Source organism: Haliotis cracherodii, unplaced genomic scaffold (genome assembly GCF_022045235.1).
Source record: "Haliotis cracherodii isolate W230 unplaced genomic scaffold, xgHalCrac1.p SCAF_1, whole genome shotgun sequence".
Taxonomy (NCBI): Eukaryota; Metazoa; Mollusca; class Gastropoda; order Lepetellida; family Haliotidae; genus Haliotis; species Haliotis cracherodii.
In genome coordinates, this window is record NW_027266264.1 from 60,941,362 (window position 1) to 60,962,630 (window position 21,269).

Genomic DNA, 21,269 nt, shown 5'->3' on the forward strand with positions numbered 1-21,269 from the left:
CCCATTTCACACCTTGCCTTGACCATAGACAACAGTACTCAAACAGCCAATCCTTCAATAATCTCTACACAAACGCGAAGATATATATTTGAAATATTAAGCATAAATCGTAAATATGCAATTTGTACACTCTTTCAGAAATTGAAGCTGGAAGTCCCCTGGTGTTTTATGGTACCGACAATTTTCAGTAGTATCCATGCACATGTATTCATTTGCATATAATTCAACACACTCAGTTATTTGTGGAATCATTTGTCGCATTATTCTTGTTTTCAGTTCACTTGTCTAGTCTGACAGAAAAATCGATAAAAGTACTATTAATCTTGTAACGTTTTGTACCTTTCTAGAAATCAGTTTTACCTTCTATTTATCTCATACACTGTCGGTGTACACATACTAAATTACAGACCGTCATCGCATAGCTGGAATATTGCAGAGCGTGGCGTTAAACAACAAACAAGCAAATACATTTATTTATTAAAAGAAGTTCCCTAAACATTGCAATAGAACAGTTGAGTTGTTAAAGTGTTCGCCCTTCATGCTACACCCACGGGTTCGATTCCCGAAAGTAAAGATTTTTCATTCTTAAGTTTGTTCTTAGGTAGTGTTGTTGGACTTTGCTTCCGGTGTAAATAATCTAGTCTGGATCAGACAATCCAGTGATTGATATCATGAGCATCTACCCATGCAATTGGGATACGATGGCAAATATAAAAAATGTCAGCGAGTTTGACCAGCCGATCCCGTTAGTCGCCTCTTACGACAAGCATTGGTTGCCGATAATGTATTCTAACCCGGATCTTTACTGATATTTTGCCTTTTATGCCCAATGGCATATGTTTCATCGGATAATCGAGACTTGGTATTCTCTCGTTGACGTTATATATTTAATCCCTACGGCACACGTTACGAATATAAGACTGTGATTTTGAGCGGATATTCGCTGGTGTCATTCCAAGTGTATGTACATGCAAGCTTCATTAGCTATACAAAGCGAAAGTTTCGTTCAGCAGCATTTATTACTCGTTGGGTACCTTACACGAACTTATTGTCATCCAGTGAGTAAAGCAAAGAAGTGGAGATCAATATACAACCAATAATGAGAGCATCATACCATGAAAGCTTTATTCTAATATACAGTTAATAAAGCAAGCTAACACACAATGTATAAAATCCTTACAAAAAATGGAATTGAAAAATACAGACCGGAAGTTAAACCTTCGAGCATTCTTATAACAGACATTATGAAGAATAAAGCAAAACACTTCAAGATGTTATAGTTTGTACCATATAATACTTATGCAGCTAATAGTATTTTAAGATGAAATGCCATTATTTAGTACATCTCCATACAGTTTGTTATCACTTTGCAAGGACACGCACAGCACACATTGGACAGTACATAGAGTCTAGACAAATCTATCTATCTATGATCTTATAGTTTATTAGCTAACTGTATTGGTTTGTGTTGCCATTACCTACGGTAAAACAAATAAAACCCGGCATTATGGGACGACACTAAACCTCATCTCAAAAATACATAAGAAAATGATAGAAGTATAAACGGTTAAAAAGTCGGCATACGGTCAAGTTAATGTAATAAAGAGCACCTGATAATGGATTGATGATACACCTGGATTACCAGACTGGCATACAAGGGCACCAGACGGGATTGACAGAACGTTACCAGGCTGGGCAGGAATGACGTAGCAGGGTTCCAGAGAGGGCTGGCAGTATGGGGACAACACAGAGGGAAAATACTGTAATCCATCAAAATTCGTCCCCTTTTTGACTAGAAAAACAATCTCTCTGTCAATACCGTACAGTACAACATAGCAAACATGGTATAGTATGCCTAACGTATCAGACTTACTTGTAGTATTAGCGTTCTTATGAACCGTTCAGTTTGATATAATTATCGGATATAATACTGAAAATATCATTTTTAAAAACGAATAAAAATTATAGTGTACACATATGCAAAACATCCATGTGTAAGTAGTAACGCCAGCGTCATGTGCACATTTACCTGAAAGTATTGCCATTTGTGCAACAAATCTGATTCTGTTTATTAGCTATTGTTATACTCAAACAGTTCTTCATCCACAAAATATCCTACCATTTGATTACAGTCTCGTGAAATAAGGCACTGATAACAATCAGAGATGTTTTAATACATGATTTGAAAATTCGGGCTCCAAGGTTGTGCATGTGTACATATACAGTATCAAACATAACGTGGTGTCACTACAACATCCTTACCAATTTACAAAACTGCATATACTACAGGCAAGTGTTCTCAGGCAACAAACACTTACTTTCATATGCAAATTGTGTCAGTGGCGGGTGATACCGGTAGGGCTGGACATGCGTATCCCTTCGCAAACACCTGGCCCCGATTTCTAGGAACAAACATTTTACTCAAATCGGATTTGTCAGTGAGCCATTCATAAAATGTTCACTGCTATTTTGCCTGGTATTTCCAATGAAATATGTTTCATCGGATAACGAGACTGGGCATTCTAGGGCGTTGACGTTTTACCTTTATCCCCACCGAATATCTTACGAAAATTAGACTGTAATGAAATGAAAGTGTCCAACACTACAGCGAACACATTCAAGCTTACAGTGAACCTTACCCAACATAGTGTCACCACTGCTAGAGAGAAACAGTTCTTCTAACCCATTGTATCGGGCGATAGCGTTATTTTTGTGTCAAGACATTATCTCATTATAGTTTATGTAACCTCCCTCCACCCATTTGTCCAGAGCGGGTGAAGTTGTGAAGGGAAGGTCAGAACTACGCATGCATGATTTCATGGCCTGTGTAAATTATTACAGAACACGAATACCGCTTTCAAATTTCTTTAGGCTTCTATTTGATAGGTTTCAGTTGACAGGGATTTAGACTATACACCGTAAAGGTTTTGACGTATTTGACATAAGACCAGTACACTGGAAATTTTTATTCATGCAGAAGAAAACATAACCGCAAATGAAAGATATAACATAATTTGTCCTTACTGAAACTGATGGGAATATATGTAAGTGTGGCAAATATTCATTCAGGTGAAAATGTTTTCATGTATAGTGTATAGTGAATGAAGAAATTAATATATCATGATCTCCTCTGTTATTTATTCGTATATATTAACATGTGACCTTAATACGAAATAAGTGTAACAAATACTAGTTGAAACAAAAGTATTACATTGTAAGTTTTCAAAGTACACATTCTTAGTGTATGTGCCTGCCTTTGTCAAATAGTCTGTATACATTTCTGTAGAATACATATGGTCGAACTTGTCTAATTTATCCAGGAGGAGGTTGAATGTTGCAGCTGAACACAATAACCGATGCGAGCATCTAATCAGCTGGGAACGCTTACAACTAACTCCTTGACTGTTGTTTAGGTTGATGGTTTGGTCGGAGCCGTTATGAGAAGACGGATGTGACATAATTTCCAAGCATTCTTTTATCTATTATTTCCAACACAAGATGTTTACAGTCCGAATTTGCTGCACTTTTCTCATTAATTTTGAGAAAATTATGAAGTATTTGCATAGAGGATATCCAACAAATTTGCTGCACGTACAAAAAATCATAAAACCTTTTAACAATACCTATTGCAGATGAAAGGCTTTCCGAACTATTTTGATATCCTGAGTTTGATAATCATCTAAGGCCACCTTCTGAAATATAATACTAATCGAAATAACAAGAATGACATAAAAATAATTCTCGAAAATATTACATTTACATAGTTTTGATGTCAACATACCAATACGGACTTTACAACGAACACAGAGCGTTACAGTACAGCTACGTGAATAGTGATGTACAACAAATCCTGTTTGAGATAAATAAAATATTAATTGTATAATATTATCTTATAGTCCAAAACTACGCCAATATTTACGAATTTGAGCAATATTTATTAGTAACTGGATAGATAATAGTTATTGTAAAAAAAATCCGTAAAACTTGACTAGATGGCACACAATAACTTATAAGAACATTACGATATGACTATTGAAACATGCACATAAACATGCACATGCACACACCCATACATATATAAGTATGTACACTTATATGCCATACTTGTGCTTTCAGTTCTTCAAAATAATGCCGCTGACATAAACGGGAAGAAAATCATTAAACACGATCTAACAGTATTCATACACGTACAAGACTTAAAGTAGTATTGGAAGTTAATAGTATGGGTAAACCAGATACCAGTCGGTTTATGAAACTAGTAAACTAAAGACCTTGTGTGCCTGGGTAATTAGTCTCGAATTGTCAATGTTGTCTGGTATTTCGAAGTGATGATATACACGTCTGTAATAGTTTCCAGATTCACACGTCATCCCACCCACAATTGACCAACTGTGCAAAGGTTCAGTTGTGTCATGTGATCTTGACATGCGACCGGGTCGATGACCGGCTGGACCACGTCTTCCAATTTACACCGGTACTGCTCGTGGGTCTCCGATGAATCGGATAAGGCAAATGGCGAAGATGATGCCAACAAGCTGCAGTGTAAGAAAATGATAGGTAACTACAGTAAACTATAATTCGCATTCACACTTCAATAATAAAACATGGTCTTCTGACTCCTATAACTAGAGATTCTTTCCACTGTCTAGAAGCCTGTCTTGTCTTGACAATGTACTTAATGCCAACCTGAACCAAGTATATTGTAAAACTTGCACAGACGGCCAATTGTAGACTAACATTTAGTCTCTGAAATCTTATATTACACAATATCACACAATAATAAAAAATTCCCTATGCTGAATTCAGAGTGGAATAGAGTAAGCTTGAGCTGGCTAGACTTGCTTTTGTTTGCATTTCTAGATTATTATTTTGTCATAAAATAAATATATTCCACGGTCATGGTGCAGGACTAGGCCAATTGCTCCGTCCTGCTTTCCATTAATGTTCCGAATGATTACACAGATAACCATGGCAAGTACAACTAGTAGAGCAGACTTTATACGTTCACCCAGTCGTATAACGATGCCAAGCACTGCAGGAGAAGTGGGAACAGCTCTATATGAAGCGAACAGGATATATGTGACAGGGACAGGAGGAGAAACAGCTCTGTGTGATTGGGACAGGAGTAGGAACAGCTATCTGTGACAGGGACAGGAGGGGAAACAGATCTGTGTGACTGGGACAGGAGTAGGAACAGCTATCTGTGACAGGGACAGGAGGGGAAACAGCTCTGTGTGACTGGGAAAGGAGTAGGAAGTGGTATCTGTGACAGGGGCGGAAGTAGAAACAGCTCTGTGTGATTGGGACAGGAGTAGGAACAGCTATCTGTGACAGGGACAGGAGGGGAAACAGCTCTGTATGACTGGGACAGGAGTAGGAAGTGGTATCTGTGACAGGGACGGGAGTAGAAACAGCTGTGTGTGACTGGGACAGGAGTAGGAACAGCTATCTGTGACAGGAACAGGAGAAGAAACAGCTCTGTGTGGCAGGGACAGGAGTAGGAACAGCTCTGTGTGACTGGGACAAGTGTTGGGAACAGCACTGTGTTACAGGGACAGGTGTAGGAACAGCTCTGTGTGACAGGGACAGGGGTGGGAACAGCTCCGCGTGACTGGAGTAGGAACAGCTCTGTGTGATTGGGACAAGTGTAGGGAACAGTTCTGTGTTACAGGGACAGGAGTAGGAACAGCTATCTGTGACAGGGACAGGAGGGGAAACAGCTCTGTATGACTGGGACAGGAGTAGGAAGTGGTATCTGTGACAGGGACGGGAGTAGAAACAGCTGTGTGTGACTGGGACAGGAGTAGGAACAGCTATCTGTGACAGGAACAGGAGAAGAAACAGCTCTGTGTGACTGGGACAGGAGTAGGAAGTGTTATCTGTGACAGGGACGGGAGTAGAAACAGCTGTGTGTGACTGGGACAGGAGTAGGAACAGCTATCTGTGACAGGAACAGGAGAAGAAACAGCTCTGTGTGGCAGGGACAAGTGTTGGGAACAGCTCTGTGTTACAGGGACAGGTGTAGGAACAGCTCTGTGTGACAGGGACAGGGGTGGGAACAGCTCCGCGTGACAGGAGTAGGAACAGCTCGGTGTGACAGGGACAGGAGTAGGAACAGCTCTGTGTGACTGGTACAGGAGTTGGAAAAGCTCTGTGTGACAGGAGTAGGAACAGCTCTGTGAGACTGGAACAAGTGTAGGGAACAGTTCTGTGTTACAGGGACCGGAGTAGGAACAGCTTTGTGTGACTGGGACGGGAGTAGGAACAGCTCTGTGTGACAGGGACAGGAGTGGGAAAAGCGATCTGTGACAGGGACAGGGGTAGGAACAGCTCTGTGTGACTGGGACAAGTGTAGGAACAGCTCTGTGTGACTGGGACAAGTGTAGGAACAGTTCTGTGTGACTGGGAAAGGAGAAGGAACAGCTCTACAGGACAGTTATGGGGGGCTAGGGGGTAGGAACAAGGACAGCCCAGTGACATGGAAAAGCTCTATGTGACGGAAGTAGGAATGGCTCTAGGGGACAGTGGTAGGTGTAGTAGTAGCTCTGTGTGACAGAGTTAGGTTCAGGGATTGCCCTATATCACAGAGCTAACAAAAGGAAAGGCCGTATGTGACAGCGACAGGAGTAGGAAAAGCTCTTTGGGACAGTGACAGGAATAATAATCAATCAATGTGAAAATGATAGGAGTAAGAAAGCTCTGTGTTGCTGTGACAGGTTAGGAACAGCGCTATATGACAGTGACAGCAGTAGGAATGTGATAAAAGTGCAACTTACCTCGATTGCGATCAGTCCAAGTATAACGCCGATTATGCTGAAGAAGAATACCCGGAATAAGCCGGTTAAAGGACCACCGTTGTCATTACAAGCCTGCAAAAGGTAAAGAAAACATGGTACAAACACAAAACAGCAGTAGATATTAATATCATGTATAAAATTGTCTTTCTTGAAAGGGTTTTGTCACTTTTATTTGCAAGTTTCAAACAACAGCTGAACAATATTTGTCAGTTAAGTTGAGTTCGTACCGTGCCAATGTATGAATTCAAGCGTGTAGGACGAGTGGGGCATATGGGATCCAGGAGGTTGCTCGTGGTTATGCTGGAAGAGGGGTCTTTCATTCTGCAGCAAGACACGGGGACTTCGTAATTTTCGTCGTTGTTTTTTTTCCACTCGCTGGCATCTTTCTTGAAGTCAGTCCAATAATCGGCACCGCAGCATTGAGTCTATGCAATAAACGATGGTACGTTGTTATATGCATACTATGGATGCATCGCATAGCTACAGCTTGTCCATTGCCACGACAGTTATTAATGTGATCCGTGCTTCTACCTGGTAGCTTCACCACCATCCTAGGTATTGATAATAGCTTACTCGATCGGAAGAGGTGATACTCGACTACAGCAGACATTCACTTGATTCCTGCATCTATCCGATTGCTACAGGTTTGTTTGTTTGTTTGTTTAACGCCGCATTCAGCAATATTCCAGCTATATGACGGCGACCTGTAAATGATCGGGTATGGGCCAGACAATCCAGTGAATGAAATCATGAACATCGATCTACGCAACTGTGTTACGATTACATGCATGAACCAAATCAACGAGCCTGGACAAGCAATCTCGTTAGTCGCCTCTTACGACAAGCATGGGTTGCTGAAGACCAATTCTAACCCGGATCTTCACGGGTGTCGTTACATGTGGTACTCCAGCTATCATGTATTTACGTTGGCATAATTACGTTCACCTCAAAGGCATATATTACGTCAATGCAGAAACTGTAATGGTTCAAAGTTGAATGTCTACATGTCGTACCGATTGCTGCAGTTTGTCCCAGGATCTGTCACTGTCTCTGTCACTGCCGTACGATCGGACACGAATACGACTTCCTTCTTTTGAAGCTTCCAGGAGGGAATCCAACTGTGAGAGACATACATATCAAGGGACCGACCATTTGACCATTTAAAAATATAAATTTTCTGTTCTTCAAAATACAGGAAAACAATAACTATGCCCAACGTCCAACAAAATAAATTCGCAGCTGGACATGGATGTCCGGAAACAAATGTGTTGTGAAATAAAATGTTGAAAACGTATTCATTGTCCCTTTTCCGAGTGAAGCAGTGACTGACAAAATATTCTGTCACCCTCCCAACCCACCGGCCCCCACCCCACAATAATAAATGTTCGGTCCCTCACATAAATTAAGGAAACAAAAACAGTATATGTACGTTATAAACACATTTATGGCAACTAATATTATATTAAATATTTTATTATGTATACTTACTGATGTACTTGAATTAATGAACTTTTTTCTCATGGCTGATGTACTCACTATCGTGTACGTATATTAATGTATGTAACGTTCAATAACATCTGCACACAAGTAAATGCAGAGGATCCAGTTCCATCCTTTTGGAAGCGTTCCCAATAAAATCCTCCGATAACACATTTTCGCATGACAGAATCATCGTTACAGAAAAAGGTACATGACATATATGTGGATTTGCACAGAATATTGTTACTTCACATATATGTAGATGTTCACAGGATTTTGTTACTTCACATATATGTGGATGTTCACAAAATAATGTACTTCACATATATGTGGATGTTCACAGAATAATGTACTTCACATATATGTGGATGTTCACAGAATAATGTACTTCACATATATGTGGATGTTCACGGGATTGTTTTTACTTCCCATATATGTACATGTTCACAGAATAATGTTCCTTCACATATATGTAGATGTTCACAGGATTTTGTTACTTCACATATATGTGGATGTTCACGTGATTGTTTTTACTTCCCATATATGTACATGTTTACAGAATAATGTTCCTTCACATATATGTAGATGCTCACCAAATGAAATCCCTTCACATATATGTAGATGTTCACAGAATAATGTACGTGACATATATATAGATGTTCACAGAATAATGTTACTTTACATATATATAGATGTTCACAGAATAATGTTACTTTACATATATGTAGATGTTCACAGAATAATGTTACTTTACATATATGTAGGTGTTCAAAGAATAATGTTACTTCACATATATGTAGATGTTCACAGAATAATGTTACTTCACATATATGTAGATGTTCACAGAATAATGTTACTTCACATATATGTAGATGTTCAAAGAATATGTTACTTAACATATATGTAGGTGTTAAAAGAATAATGTTACTTCACATATATGTAGATGTTCAAAGGATAATGTTACTTCACATAAATATAGATATTCACAGAATAATATCATTTCTCGTATGTGTAGACGTTCGTGGCAACTATCATGCGCAAGGCCGGACCAAAGAGGTTTCGTTCTAAATCTTTAATATAATGGCACGCTCAACGTGTCGACAGAGCATGGGATGCCCAATCTCCTTCAGAAGCTAATGGTCCTGTGTTCGAATCCTGGTTTGCCCTGGTCATGTTTCTAGTTTTGCTTGTGGGTTACTGTTTAAGATCTGTATAAATTAAGGATTTCCCTAGACATGAGAACTAGGCTGAAACGCCGTGAAATAACAACAATTCTATTCAGAAGCTCCGCTAAACCTAACTTACTCCATCAATCACTCACTGATTCCACTTACCGCTCCTTTGTACATGCCAATCCTGATGGCCACAACCAACTCAGCAATAATCACAATGCCGATGAGAACAGCATACTGGAAGGCAACCATAGCAGAAGCAGTGTAAAAAGGCGACAAAACCATTTCCATATTTATAAGAAATATCTGCCAAAATCAGATCCCGATCATATCATAACAATTTGCTGATAATCACTGTCAAATAGCGATGATACCAGTGGTCAGAGGTGAAAGCATATCCTGTCCTACCGGTGAAACCATCTCAAACACAATCAAACGCACGTTAAATATTCACCTGAAAACATACAGGAACGGTATTTATGATTAGTGTGAGGAAGTAATGGTGCACCAAAAGTCAAAATACGGAAATGCATCTGACATCATTTGGGGCATCATTCACGGTCATCTTTGCCTATCTCGTCATTTTATTGTCTACACTCCCGTTTACATTAAAGTGCCCTATGCGTAGCAATATCAAAGTAAGAAAATATATATAAATACAAAATATGCAGCCGTGGTACAGTACGTGGTGACTTGGAAACAATCAAGTCCTATGAATGACATTTAGAAGTGATACACATAAGGAAGAGAATTTATAGATGTCAACTTAGATGTTTCGGAGTATGTTCTTACTCCTTCATCAAGTAAGTATATACTCCGAAACGCTGCGTGCCTCATAATAAAGAAAATGACATCCATAAATTCTCTTCCATGGAAACAATTAGTTCTCATGTTATGTAGTTATCTGAACAATTTGGTACTTATTTTTGCACGACTTTGCATTTTATTGTCCCTGCTGAATAATTTGACAGCCAAGCCATGGCAGCCATCAACAGGCTTAATTATTGTAAACAGTTGCTTCTCTTTGGCGTGCCCGGCAGAAGTTGAACAGGCCTCTCGATCAGCTGGATATGTAACGGAAGTCGTCGAGACATTTACGGCTCTGACGTCAACATAACATCGTTGTCTATAATGTTCAACATATCTCAAGGCGGTCTGAAAATATTCGTGTCGTTGTCAAGAAACAAACGGTGAGTGTTAGCATAAGCCAGGACCCACGACGTTGTGGTAGAATCAGCTGGTACATGTATGTGTCCACCTAATTGTCATTAGTTTGTTCCTTGAACTGGATCTTATGCTCCGGGTCCCTTTCCGCAAAGCTGTCTTGGAGCTACGACCGCCGTAAGTCTATGCTAAAGTATGGGTGCTTCCATCATCTTAGAATCGTGTTGTGGACGGGGTCCCAGGAATCACCTCAGGGAGGGAGATACACGAGCAAAGAAATTATTATTTTGACGGGGATAGGCAAAGGCATGTCGATTTATCCTTTCACAGTCTATATAGTCCATTCATAAACATTTGTCCCTGTGAACCGAACAAAACGTACTGCGACGTATTCCGTATACAGTAAACTACGGTTACAACTGACTTAAGGGGACCAATGATTTAAGTGTAGAATGGTAATTCTTTATTAGCAAATATACAGCATATATATTCCAAATGGCTGCAACCCAAAAACTATTTCGTGATAGCTGTCATTTCGTCATAAGCGTGTTCGTTATAAACGTAGTTTACTGTATCTATGGCTGGCATATCCCAAAAAGTACTTGATAGTCCCAAGTACACTTACCGTTCCCAACATGCATTTCACTTCTTTAATAGCTCCACAGCAGCCGAAAAAGCAGATTGCCATGAGTAGGAACCCTGCGACGATGAACACAATCGCTATCAGCTTGATTAGGCCCAGAGCCGCACCTGACCCATCGTTCTGATCCAAGCTTGCTGCCCATGCATCCGCTGAGAACATCGTGTAACCGCCGATAGCCGCCAGCACCACCCCCGACAACTGAAAGGAACATTGCACTTTATCCGTAGTGACAATTAAGTTTAGAGGAGCTTACTTTTAAGTGGTAGTTTAAGCTGTAGTATCAAGACAGGGTTGACTTCTTAATGCGATGTTTCGGCACAGGTGCCAGTGTCTTTATTAAGTGATCAAAAACTGGGTAGGACAGAATCATTTAAAAAAACAACCAACAGGGTGACAAGTGATGACAAGGGGTGAAGCAAGAGGGCGACGCCTGTAACAACAATGTGGTTTAGTTCCAAAGTGTTCCAAACTGATCAGGTGAGCTGACGGGATGACGCCATCCTTTGTCCCGTCTCGAAGATAGTAATACATTATCTGGCCCCCTTTCCGTGATATTAGCCTTAGCTGCATATTATTTGGCATAATCGGCTTTGTAGAATTTATGATTTACTTCGCAAAAACTTCAAAGTGTGCTTCTTGATTCTTTCCTGTTAATAATAAACAAAGGAAAAAGTTCAACACGTCATGGAATTAATATTAACAATTTCCCCAAAATATTGAAGGCGCAATGTGCTCTGGAGACATTGCAATCTGATGCAGCTAACGCTAGAAATACGATACGATACCCCCATACAAGTGTGAAATGAACCCTGAGCTAAAATTGGCTGCCCAGTCAAAATGGAGGTATCGTTGGTTCTTGAGATCAGACGTCAGCTTTCTATAATTATTCGGTTCAATTTCTTTACCACCTATATTCGTAAAATGTCGATCTCAGCAAAAGAAAATGGCCACAGATCACAAATATACCCCTGATAGTACACCTACAACGCTCAGAAACTTCGGTTTGTTTAATATACCCACAACAACATATATGAGTTATATAATAACGCTACCTTCATCGTCTACATTCGGAGCTTGTCATTTTAGATATTGTTTTCGATATATATAACTCATATATGCTGGTCTGAATGGTTGGAAGACTTGACGCCGATTTGTTGATCACAAAGTTCAACTGACGCTACCTCCCACAGAGGTGTCCCCATAATCCCCGAGCGGACTGGTATTGCATCTGAGTGAAACATCCTAATATATAGAGATTGGTGTACGTCTGGCACATGTATAAATAAGAGGGAGAAGAGGCCAATACTGAGATTTAGTCACAGGGACGCTCACAAAATTTTATACTTCACATTCTTGACGGTCATTTAGTGTCCTCCGAGGCCGTAAGTAACATCAAAGACTTAGTCCTGTATCACTTCTGGCTTTCCTTCCACATCAAGCTGACACGCCATGATATAACTGCAATAACTATTCAAAGCGGCGTTAAACCCAACTCACTCACGCTCTCATTCAATGATTTTCAGGGATCCATTCATGTCATTATCTTTATATTCCTCGGCCATATATTAACTTCAGCAAGGATTATCAGTGTGTCTAGCTGAACATTGGAACATGCAAAATTATCCCCTTATCTTACCCTTTTTCCATAAGAACATAATGTATTGACGTCGCTCGTATCTCCACAGTGTCATACTTACAAAGAAGAGGATGTTGAAGAAGAAGAGCGTATACTTCATGCAGTTGGCACCACATCCTGCCACCATCTTGAATTATCTGAAAATGTAAAGGCAGAGTTTCAATGAAAGCCTGACTTTCGGCACCGCAGCTCGTCTGATGAAAACAACCACATATACATATTGTAAAACAGATGGGCACGTGCGAGGCATTATGATTGGATGAAACGTTCATAAAAGGTTGAAACTTTAAAAGAAGAGAAAAATACATTTCTTGATAATTCTTGATAAAAAGACTTTGAAATCTGTTTACGACGTCATCGTTCGTTTTATGACGTTTGTGCATTCAAAATGACGTTATGATTATCTCACAGTTGTCTGAGGACAAAGAGAACAATACGAATACATTTTCTTGTTACAGTATCGAGAAAAATGATATGTTGTCAGATTTGCTGACCCGCAAATATCAATAGTTTGTGTTTAATTTTATTGAAGTCATACGAAAAGAGACAACTTAAAGTGAAATTGTTACATAGACAAAGATAGGTACGCCTGTCTAACTTACAAAATGAAGTCATACGAAAAGAGACAACTTAAAGTGAAATTGTTACATAGACAAAGATAGGTACGCCTGTCTAACTTACAAAATGAAGTCATACGAAAAGAGACAACTTAAAGTGAAATTGTTACATAGACAAAGATAGGTACGTCTGTCTAACGTACAACATTTGATTGTAATCTAAATGATAGTATTAATAATTCTAAGTCCGCCTCCATGTTCCAATTAGTCACGAGATGAGGTCAACTGGGATTTAACGTCGCGTCAAGATTATTGACGATCTTTAAGTTCTAGCCCACGTGGATAAAATGCCACAGTTTCACATGAATAACCCACTCAGACACAGTATACCGACTCCGGGCCGAACAGTCCTTGTTTAAGCCCCTTAATGCCTATCGCCAGGCAGGGTAACAACAAGTACCAACTTTAAACGTGTTTTGGTATGACGCAGCCGGGTATCGAGCCCCCGACCTTCCGCTCTCAGGGCAGACGTTCTATCACTAGACCACAATACATCTTACATGGTCATCCTACTACAATGAATCCTCTATTAATCGAACTTACGACAAACACTCCCAACATATACATTGAACTACATCCCCTGAGCTTTGACAACCTATACAAGGCCTCTACTTAAATGAAATATGATTATGTTTAATGATAATGTGCATACACAGGAACCTCGCTATACGGCGAGATACCGCGGCATTATAACGGATGACAGGATGCATGGCTGCTAAATTGCTATCGGTTGACCATGGACACGGCTGCTAAAAGGGAAATTCAGGTTCAATATCCTGCAACGTTTCTTTTAAGACGATGATGTTGTCAGGCTGCTTGCATGTTCCATCTCTCTACTAGCCACATAAATTATCATAATACATCCCTTGGAGATGCACACAAGAAAACTAGTCTGACAAACGGGCCCTGAAACAGAAATATTCCCAAATCCCATGCAAGCCTATGATAAACTGCTGGACACAATAAAGTTTACACTTGACATGCTTGAAGCCCACACTTCACTCTGCTCAAAACTGTGTACTGTGAAATTGCGACCCCTATGTTCATTGACACGTCTTTTGCACTTCACCTGTTGTGGGATACTCATTGATATGATCCATCGTCTATGGTACCGAATCGAATAACCATCGAATAACCATTATTTTTGGTTCATTTTAGCCACCATGAAACATGGGTGTATACTATCATTTGCCTGTCAATTTAGTTTGACAAACAGCAAATGTCTTCAATCTTTGACTGAACGTACAGGGATTTTCTGGGTTCAATTCAATGAATTAAGGCAATACAAGTTTGTTTGTTTAAATAAAATTAGAAAGTAAGAACTGAAAGGTTCAGGTTATTTTAGGGGACTATATATGCAAGAAGAAATGTTTAGAGGTTTAGATATAATTCATTCTTCGTGTGTACATATGGGAGTTTGTTTACCGATAGATCGATATACATAATACAATTGCCATTCAAACAAAGCAGTACTTGAATGACCCAATTGAAACTTGCCAGGACAATATGAAAGAGCCATGCAAGGTGCAATCCGATATCAGAGTAAATTGTTGCTATGATACAACAGCGATAATTATAGTTGACGCTACTGTGTGCAGAGGCTCATGTGGATGCAAAGTGCATTGGGACACAGCGACTGCAATACAATAGACAAACGGGGAGTTAACACGCATATGCTAGACCAACACACATTTGTAGCCTTCACTCTCAGCTGCCTCAACCAAGGTGTTTCATGCGGTGTTTTAACCGGCTTAATTGGGGGATCAAATTGATAAGTAGAGGTATCACTGTACACGGCAAATCCTCACTATACCACAAGCATTAGTGAATTAACATGAGCTGATTAGTCAGCCACAGAGCCATGATTTCACTGACTGTCGTCCGCATTTATATCTATTCGAGCTACTGTGGATGATATCATTTTCTGATTAAATTAGCGACGGTATTGTGAACTTGCGCTTTACTTATCTCGACATATTTTAAATATCAATTCAATTAAGACAAATGTGTTTATGAGTGAAGTTAAGTCTGAAAAAACTAGATGACCATTTCTCTGTACGCTACGGAGATAAACGTTGGACTGTCACTTCCTTTGTTTGTTTGTTGTTTAGCGCTGCACTCAGCAATATTCCCTCTATATGACGGCGGTCTGCAAATAATCGAGTCTGGACAAGACAATCCCGTGATTGTCATCATGAGCATCGATCAACGCAATTGAGATACGATGACATGCATCCAACAATCCAGCGAGCCTGACTACCAGATCCCGTTAGTCGCCTCTTACGACAAGCATCGTTGCCTTTCACAGCAAGCATGGGTTGCTGAAGACCTATTCTACCCCTTATCTTCACGGGTCCTGTCACTTCCTAAGTTTAGATGATGGATGAATACAGATAAACTCTATCTAAATAACATAACCAAATATACTGGTCCTAGCCTATGTCCGAATCGCGATTTTAATCTCTCCTTTGCATGTGAGATATTGGAACGTGGTGCGTTAGGTTGTAATATTCCTTTCTTCAATGATGATGCAATGTTCACCGCACACAATCCATGGCATGTATCTTTAATGCCGTATTTTACAGTGAGTGCGTGAGTGAGTATGGTTTTACGCCGCTTTTAGCAATATTCCAGCAATATCACGGCGGGGGACACCAGAAATGGGCTTCACGCATTGTACCCATGTCGGGAATCGAACCCGTGTCTTCGGCGTGACGAGCGAACGCTTTAACCACTAGGCTACCCGACCGCCCCGTATTTTACAGGATTTCAGTGTGTCATGGTTGATGTGTGAGGAAAGCCCGAAGTTGTGCAGGTCTAAACATGAAACAACGAGCACAAGTATGGTGTTTACAAACAAATATCCATAATTATGGATCCAGGCCTATGATCATTGAATTCTAGCACAATTACGAAACGCATCACATTACAGCTTATAATGATGCAGCCAAAGCATATATTTTCATATATGTGTATGTATTTACATGTTCATATAAATAAGTAAATACAATCAAAGTTACAGATGGGGAAAACGGACGTTGGAATGTGTTTGTATGTTTGTTTGTTTTGTTTATTTGATTGTTGTTTTACTCCGCACTCAGTAATATTCCAGCTATATGGTAGCGGGCTGTAAATAGTCGAGTCTGGACCTGACAATCAAGTAATTGACATCATGAGCATGAATATACGTAAAAGGATAAGCTGACATGCATGAACCAAGTCACCGAGACTGACCACCCGATCCTGTTAGTCGCCTCTTACGACAAGCATGTGTTGCTGAAGATCACTTCAAATCAGGATCTTCTCGGATCGGACGTTAATGATTCCTACAGGGCGTTAATGACCATCAGCATTATTAATATTGCATACGGACGAACAGTACGTAGTTTGAAAATGAGATGATTATGTGATGGAAATCTTGGAGTAAAAGGTACGTCATAACTAGGAAGATGGGGCAGATTGTATTTTAGGCACAATCATGGACTAAGGTGCCTTGACAAGATTAATGACGCTGAAAAAACGTTTGTTTCGAAACAATTGAGTCGACAAATCATTGATTTAGTCATAGCCCATTGTATATTTTATAACGGGGTGTTAGTGTATACGCACAAATGCCTCCCTGTTGTCCCAGGCCCTATTTTAAAACGCAAAATGAAAAGATGGTAAGCGATTAAGTACTCCTTTCTTCCTTGGTTAAATACTGAACCGATAAAGAAACGTCGCCCCAAGTAACATTGCATGAAAAGTTGTCATTTAAATATCTGAGTAATTTTTGTCGAAGTTTCTAAAATTTAAAAATGAAATTTGATGACAACAAAACCAAGTAAATGACAATAAAACCGATCGCCCAAACGCACCACGGCAGCGGCCTTGGTAACCCGATGCACGTGAGTTCCGTGCAAATTGAAATGTATATGCGTGCTCCCATTTCATGCCCTTTAAAAATCCACCGAGATCGGATATAATTATTTCGTTATTGAATTGCTACCAAATGCCAAGATTGACAAGAAATCAGGGACACCAAGCCCATGGACAATTGCAAGCTCGACAAATCGCCCGGCAAGTAGCCAATGCATTTCAAGTCAACGTAAGGGCCAAATACATGCTCCAGCAACGGTACCAGACCACCAACACTACAGATGGTGCCATCAGTAGTGGAGAAGAGTCCTCTTCACAGACGAGAACTGTTACTGTATCTCAACAGCAGAGGGCAGAGAGAGAGAGAGAGAGAGAGAGAGAGAGAGAGAGTCTGGCGACGCCGTGGGGAACGTTATTCGGATGCTTGTGTTGTTGAGAGAGACTCGTTTGGTGGTCCGAGCATCATAGTGTGGGGTGGAATTGATCTTGCACAGAGGGTCGGCCCTGTGGTCTTCCAGAACATCGGTCCAGGGAGAGGCAATGGTGTCACAGCAGGTCGGTACAGGTTGTGATGCCATTTTCTCAGAGACTAGTGTTGCGTTTCACTTTAAGAACATTTGACACTTTAATTTCAACCTTGATTATCAGTTTTGCCAAGTTAAATATTTTTTTAATATGTCTCAAAGAATGTTTCTAGTGTTTGGACAAATAAGGTTTCTAATATATCTATCCATGGTGACGTTTCTTTTGCGGGTCAGTATAGAATATATATAGCGACATTCCCCAATCGTTGTAAAATACGAGACTAACATCTAGTCTCTGAAATGAACATATCTGACAGAAACAAAACAGTTGTTAAATTATCTTAATAAAACATAACGAAAAGGAGCCCAGAGACTCTCTTCATTTTCTGCAGTAATCTGGAACATTCAAAATAATCAAACATTACAGTCTTGGATATACTTGTATCAGGGTCTGTATAACAGAAGACACGGGACGCATCAATGTCACTTTTCATTTCATGTTGGAGAAATGTATTGTCTGGTTTCATTCGTATTAATCAGAAAAATGTAAATATGAGCCCTCGTGTATCTCTAGGACACAGAAGTTTCAAACGACTGTCGCTATCGATCTAGCCTCGCAGAGATGATTAAACCGTGAAATCAAATTAGGTCATTCGGCTTGATCCCGACAGCTCTTTGATCTGGCCGAGCAAGTGCATGTTCTGCCTGCCATCGATAATACTGAGGTGCTTCTCCATAGTGTGATGTTATTGCAAGTACTGAACTAAATTATCGGTGTGATATTCCATATGTAGCCTATGTAAATATAATTATTTCCTACAATTTTTGTAAATTAATTAAGACAGCATGCTGTTTATAATGGACGCAAGCCAGTTATTAAGTGCGATCCCTGCCCCATGTTTTTTACAGGATGTCTGTTGACATTATCCAACCATCTAAATACCGGTAGGTGATGCCTGAGGCTAACTAATATTCTGTATTTGCAGCATAATCTCATATGACAAACCTCCCTGTCGATATAGCATATACACCGCCGAGCATAACACAGTATACGCTTGGAATTTGGGTTTGACCAAAACACAAGTCATTACAAATGTTTTCAAAATGTTACTAGGTTGAAAGCAGTGGATTGCAAACTTAGGTCCCAAACACAACCATGATACCCGTCTCAAATACATCACCATCGAATAACCATTTCTTGTTTGTTTTATTCTAGCCACCATCAATCATAGGTATATCCTTTCTGTTGCCCCGCAGTTTACATTGTTGCTGTCTGATCACCGATAGCATATGCCACAGACACTTTGGAGGGACGTGGGTTTTAGCAGGGCGTCTATATAAGTGTAGGTGTTTATATAATATTCTAATTAAATAATAGTGCAGTCAATACAAATTATTAGCGACAGGTCCTTGAAGCATGACATTGAGGAGGAAGTGAGAGGTAGTTTAAACTGACCTTGACATATCAAGACACGTTGCATGTAGACGTGACTAATACTTTTAAGTAGAGTGCTTTGTGTTAGTCGAATGTTGGCCCTCGGACAGTGGCTAGGCAGATTGGTCTTATTCGCGCCTCGGAGATGACCCATGGATATTGCTCCACTAAAATATTTCTCAAATCCTGCAACAAAGTGTATATGGACCCATGTGGTCACATGGATATATAGATATCCTAACCTTTTACCGGGATACATGTTTCAGACGATACTTGAAATTGAGAATACGATGCCTCATGACATATGCTATATGCTGACAGATGATTCATGTTAAAATGCATTTTCTTTGTTTCATTAAAGATGCAATAATAGATAGCATATGGTGCTGGTTGACAGATGGTCTCGATGTTTGATTTATGATGTAATGATAATCAATAATATCCAAAATACGTCCAATATCCAAAATATGTCAGAACATGATTGCACATGGTATTTGATTAATTGATTATAAAAATGTGATGTCAGTTGATAGATGCTCTAGGATAAAACATAATATATACGATGTCTGATGATAACTGAGATACCGTATAAGGTGTCTATATACCTTTTATAAAAAAAACATTTCTAGGTTTGTCAGCACCATACCGGTGCTTTACGTTTTCACCGAAGTGGTAGCCATGTGTTTATGAATCACTATAAAAAGCGATATACCAGCTATACCAAATAAAACAGCTCAGTGTAATCTGTGTATACGCTGTATAATCCGATATATATATATATATATATATATATATATATATATATATATATATATATGTGTGTGTGTGTGTCGGATTATACAGCGTATAACTCTGAATTCCGGCAGTGAGTATTGGCAGCGGTAGCCCTTGCGATAAAATCGATGAGACGTCAAGCTACTGTGTCAAAATTCCTCCCAAAACGAAGTGTTTTTGTATATTATTATTAAGTGTATGTAAAAGTGTATTTGAGGGGGAAAGTCTTATGATTTAAACATTCATACAATGTTGTGGAATTATGCATACTTGCACGCAGTGTACACGTCCAAATGTGCACGTTTAATGAACTGCGGGTACATTCAGACATGAAACTGTCTAATCCGACACACACACACACACACACTTTATTATATGATTGGACATTTTGTAAATTATGCACTGCTATACTACTTTTTACAAAATACGCTCTTTCTAGAAATCAGTATTTCTACCAATAGCCCACAGTTGACAAATTATCCCAGCAAGATTTAATCAAATGAAACCCAAGGGGGGGGGTGCGTAAATGTCATGTATTTGCCATTCAGTCATCTACATTCCACATGCATTATTCACGAGCTGCAATGGCACAGACGCCAAGGGAGACAATTATAAGCCCAGACATCAATAGAGAAGCAATGGCACACATGCCTCATATACCCTGTGTCTTGCTACTGTCGGGAATACATAAAGTGACAGACAGCTGACTTGTATGGATTGCCACAGTGTTCTAACTATTATAACGGTTGAAGTGGGACATATTACTTACTGCTTTCAACTAGATTTCCACTAACAGTCTGGCATTATCATAGAACAAACATACGTAATCATGGCATTTATCAGTTAAGGGTCCTATCACTTAATAATGATTATTTTGATAGCGGTTCATTCCATTGGATTGTCTTCTAAAGCCTTGTCATGTATCCTCTTTGCTCAGACCCGTGAAGATCCGGGGTAGAATAGGTCCACAGCAATCCATGCATGCTATAAAAGGCGACTATGCTTGTCGTAAGGCGACTAACGGGATCGGGTGGTCATGCTTGCTGACTTGATACCTTTCATCGTATGCCAATTGCATGGATCGATGCGCTTGATGTCAATTACTGGATTATCTGGTCCAGACTCGATTATTTACAGACCGTCGTCATATAGCTGCATTGGTGATTGCGG

At 39.7% G+C, this 21,269-nt stretch overlaps 1 protein-coding gene across 2 annotated transcripts in view; it reads right to left on the bottom strand.

The window, feature by feature from the left end:
• Window positions 1-1,111: 1,111 nt before the first annotated feature.
• Window positions 1,112-21,269, bottom strand: part of LOC139467909 (leukocyte surface antigen CD53-like) — a 28,743-nt gene continuing 8,585 nt past the window's right edge. For both annotated transcript variants that reach the window (XM_071250730.1, XM_071249901.1), the window contains exons 2-8: window positions 12,953-13,028; window positions 11,238-11,453; window positions 9,611-9,685; window positions 7,811-7,915; window positions 7,025-7,222; window positions 6,777-6,869; window positions 1,112-4,535 (exon numbers count right to left, since the gene is read on the bottom strand). In XM_071250730.1, the coding sequence (XP_071106831.1) occupies window positions 4,467-4,535; window positions 6,777-6,869; window positions 7,025-7,222; window positions 7,811-7,915; window positions 9,611-9,685; window positions 11,238-11,453; window positions 12,953-13,018 (822 nt within the window). In that variant the 5' untranslated portion in view covers window positions 13,019-13,028 and the 3' untranslated portion in view covers window positions 1,112-4,466. The remainder of the gene's footprint in view (window positions 4,536-6,776; window positions 6,870-7,024; window positions 7,223-7,810; window positions 7,916-9,610; window positions 9,686-11,237; window positions 11,454-12,952; window positions 13,029-21,269) is intronic.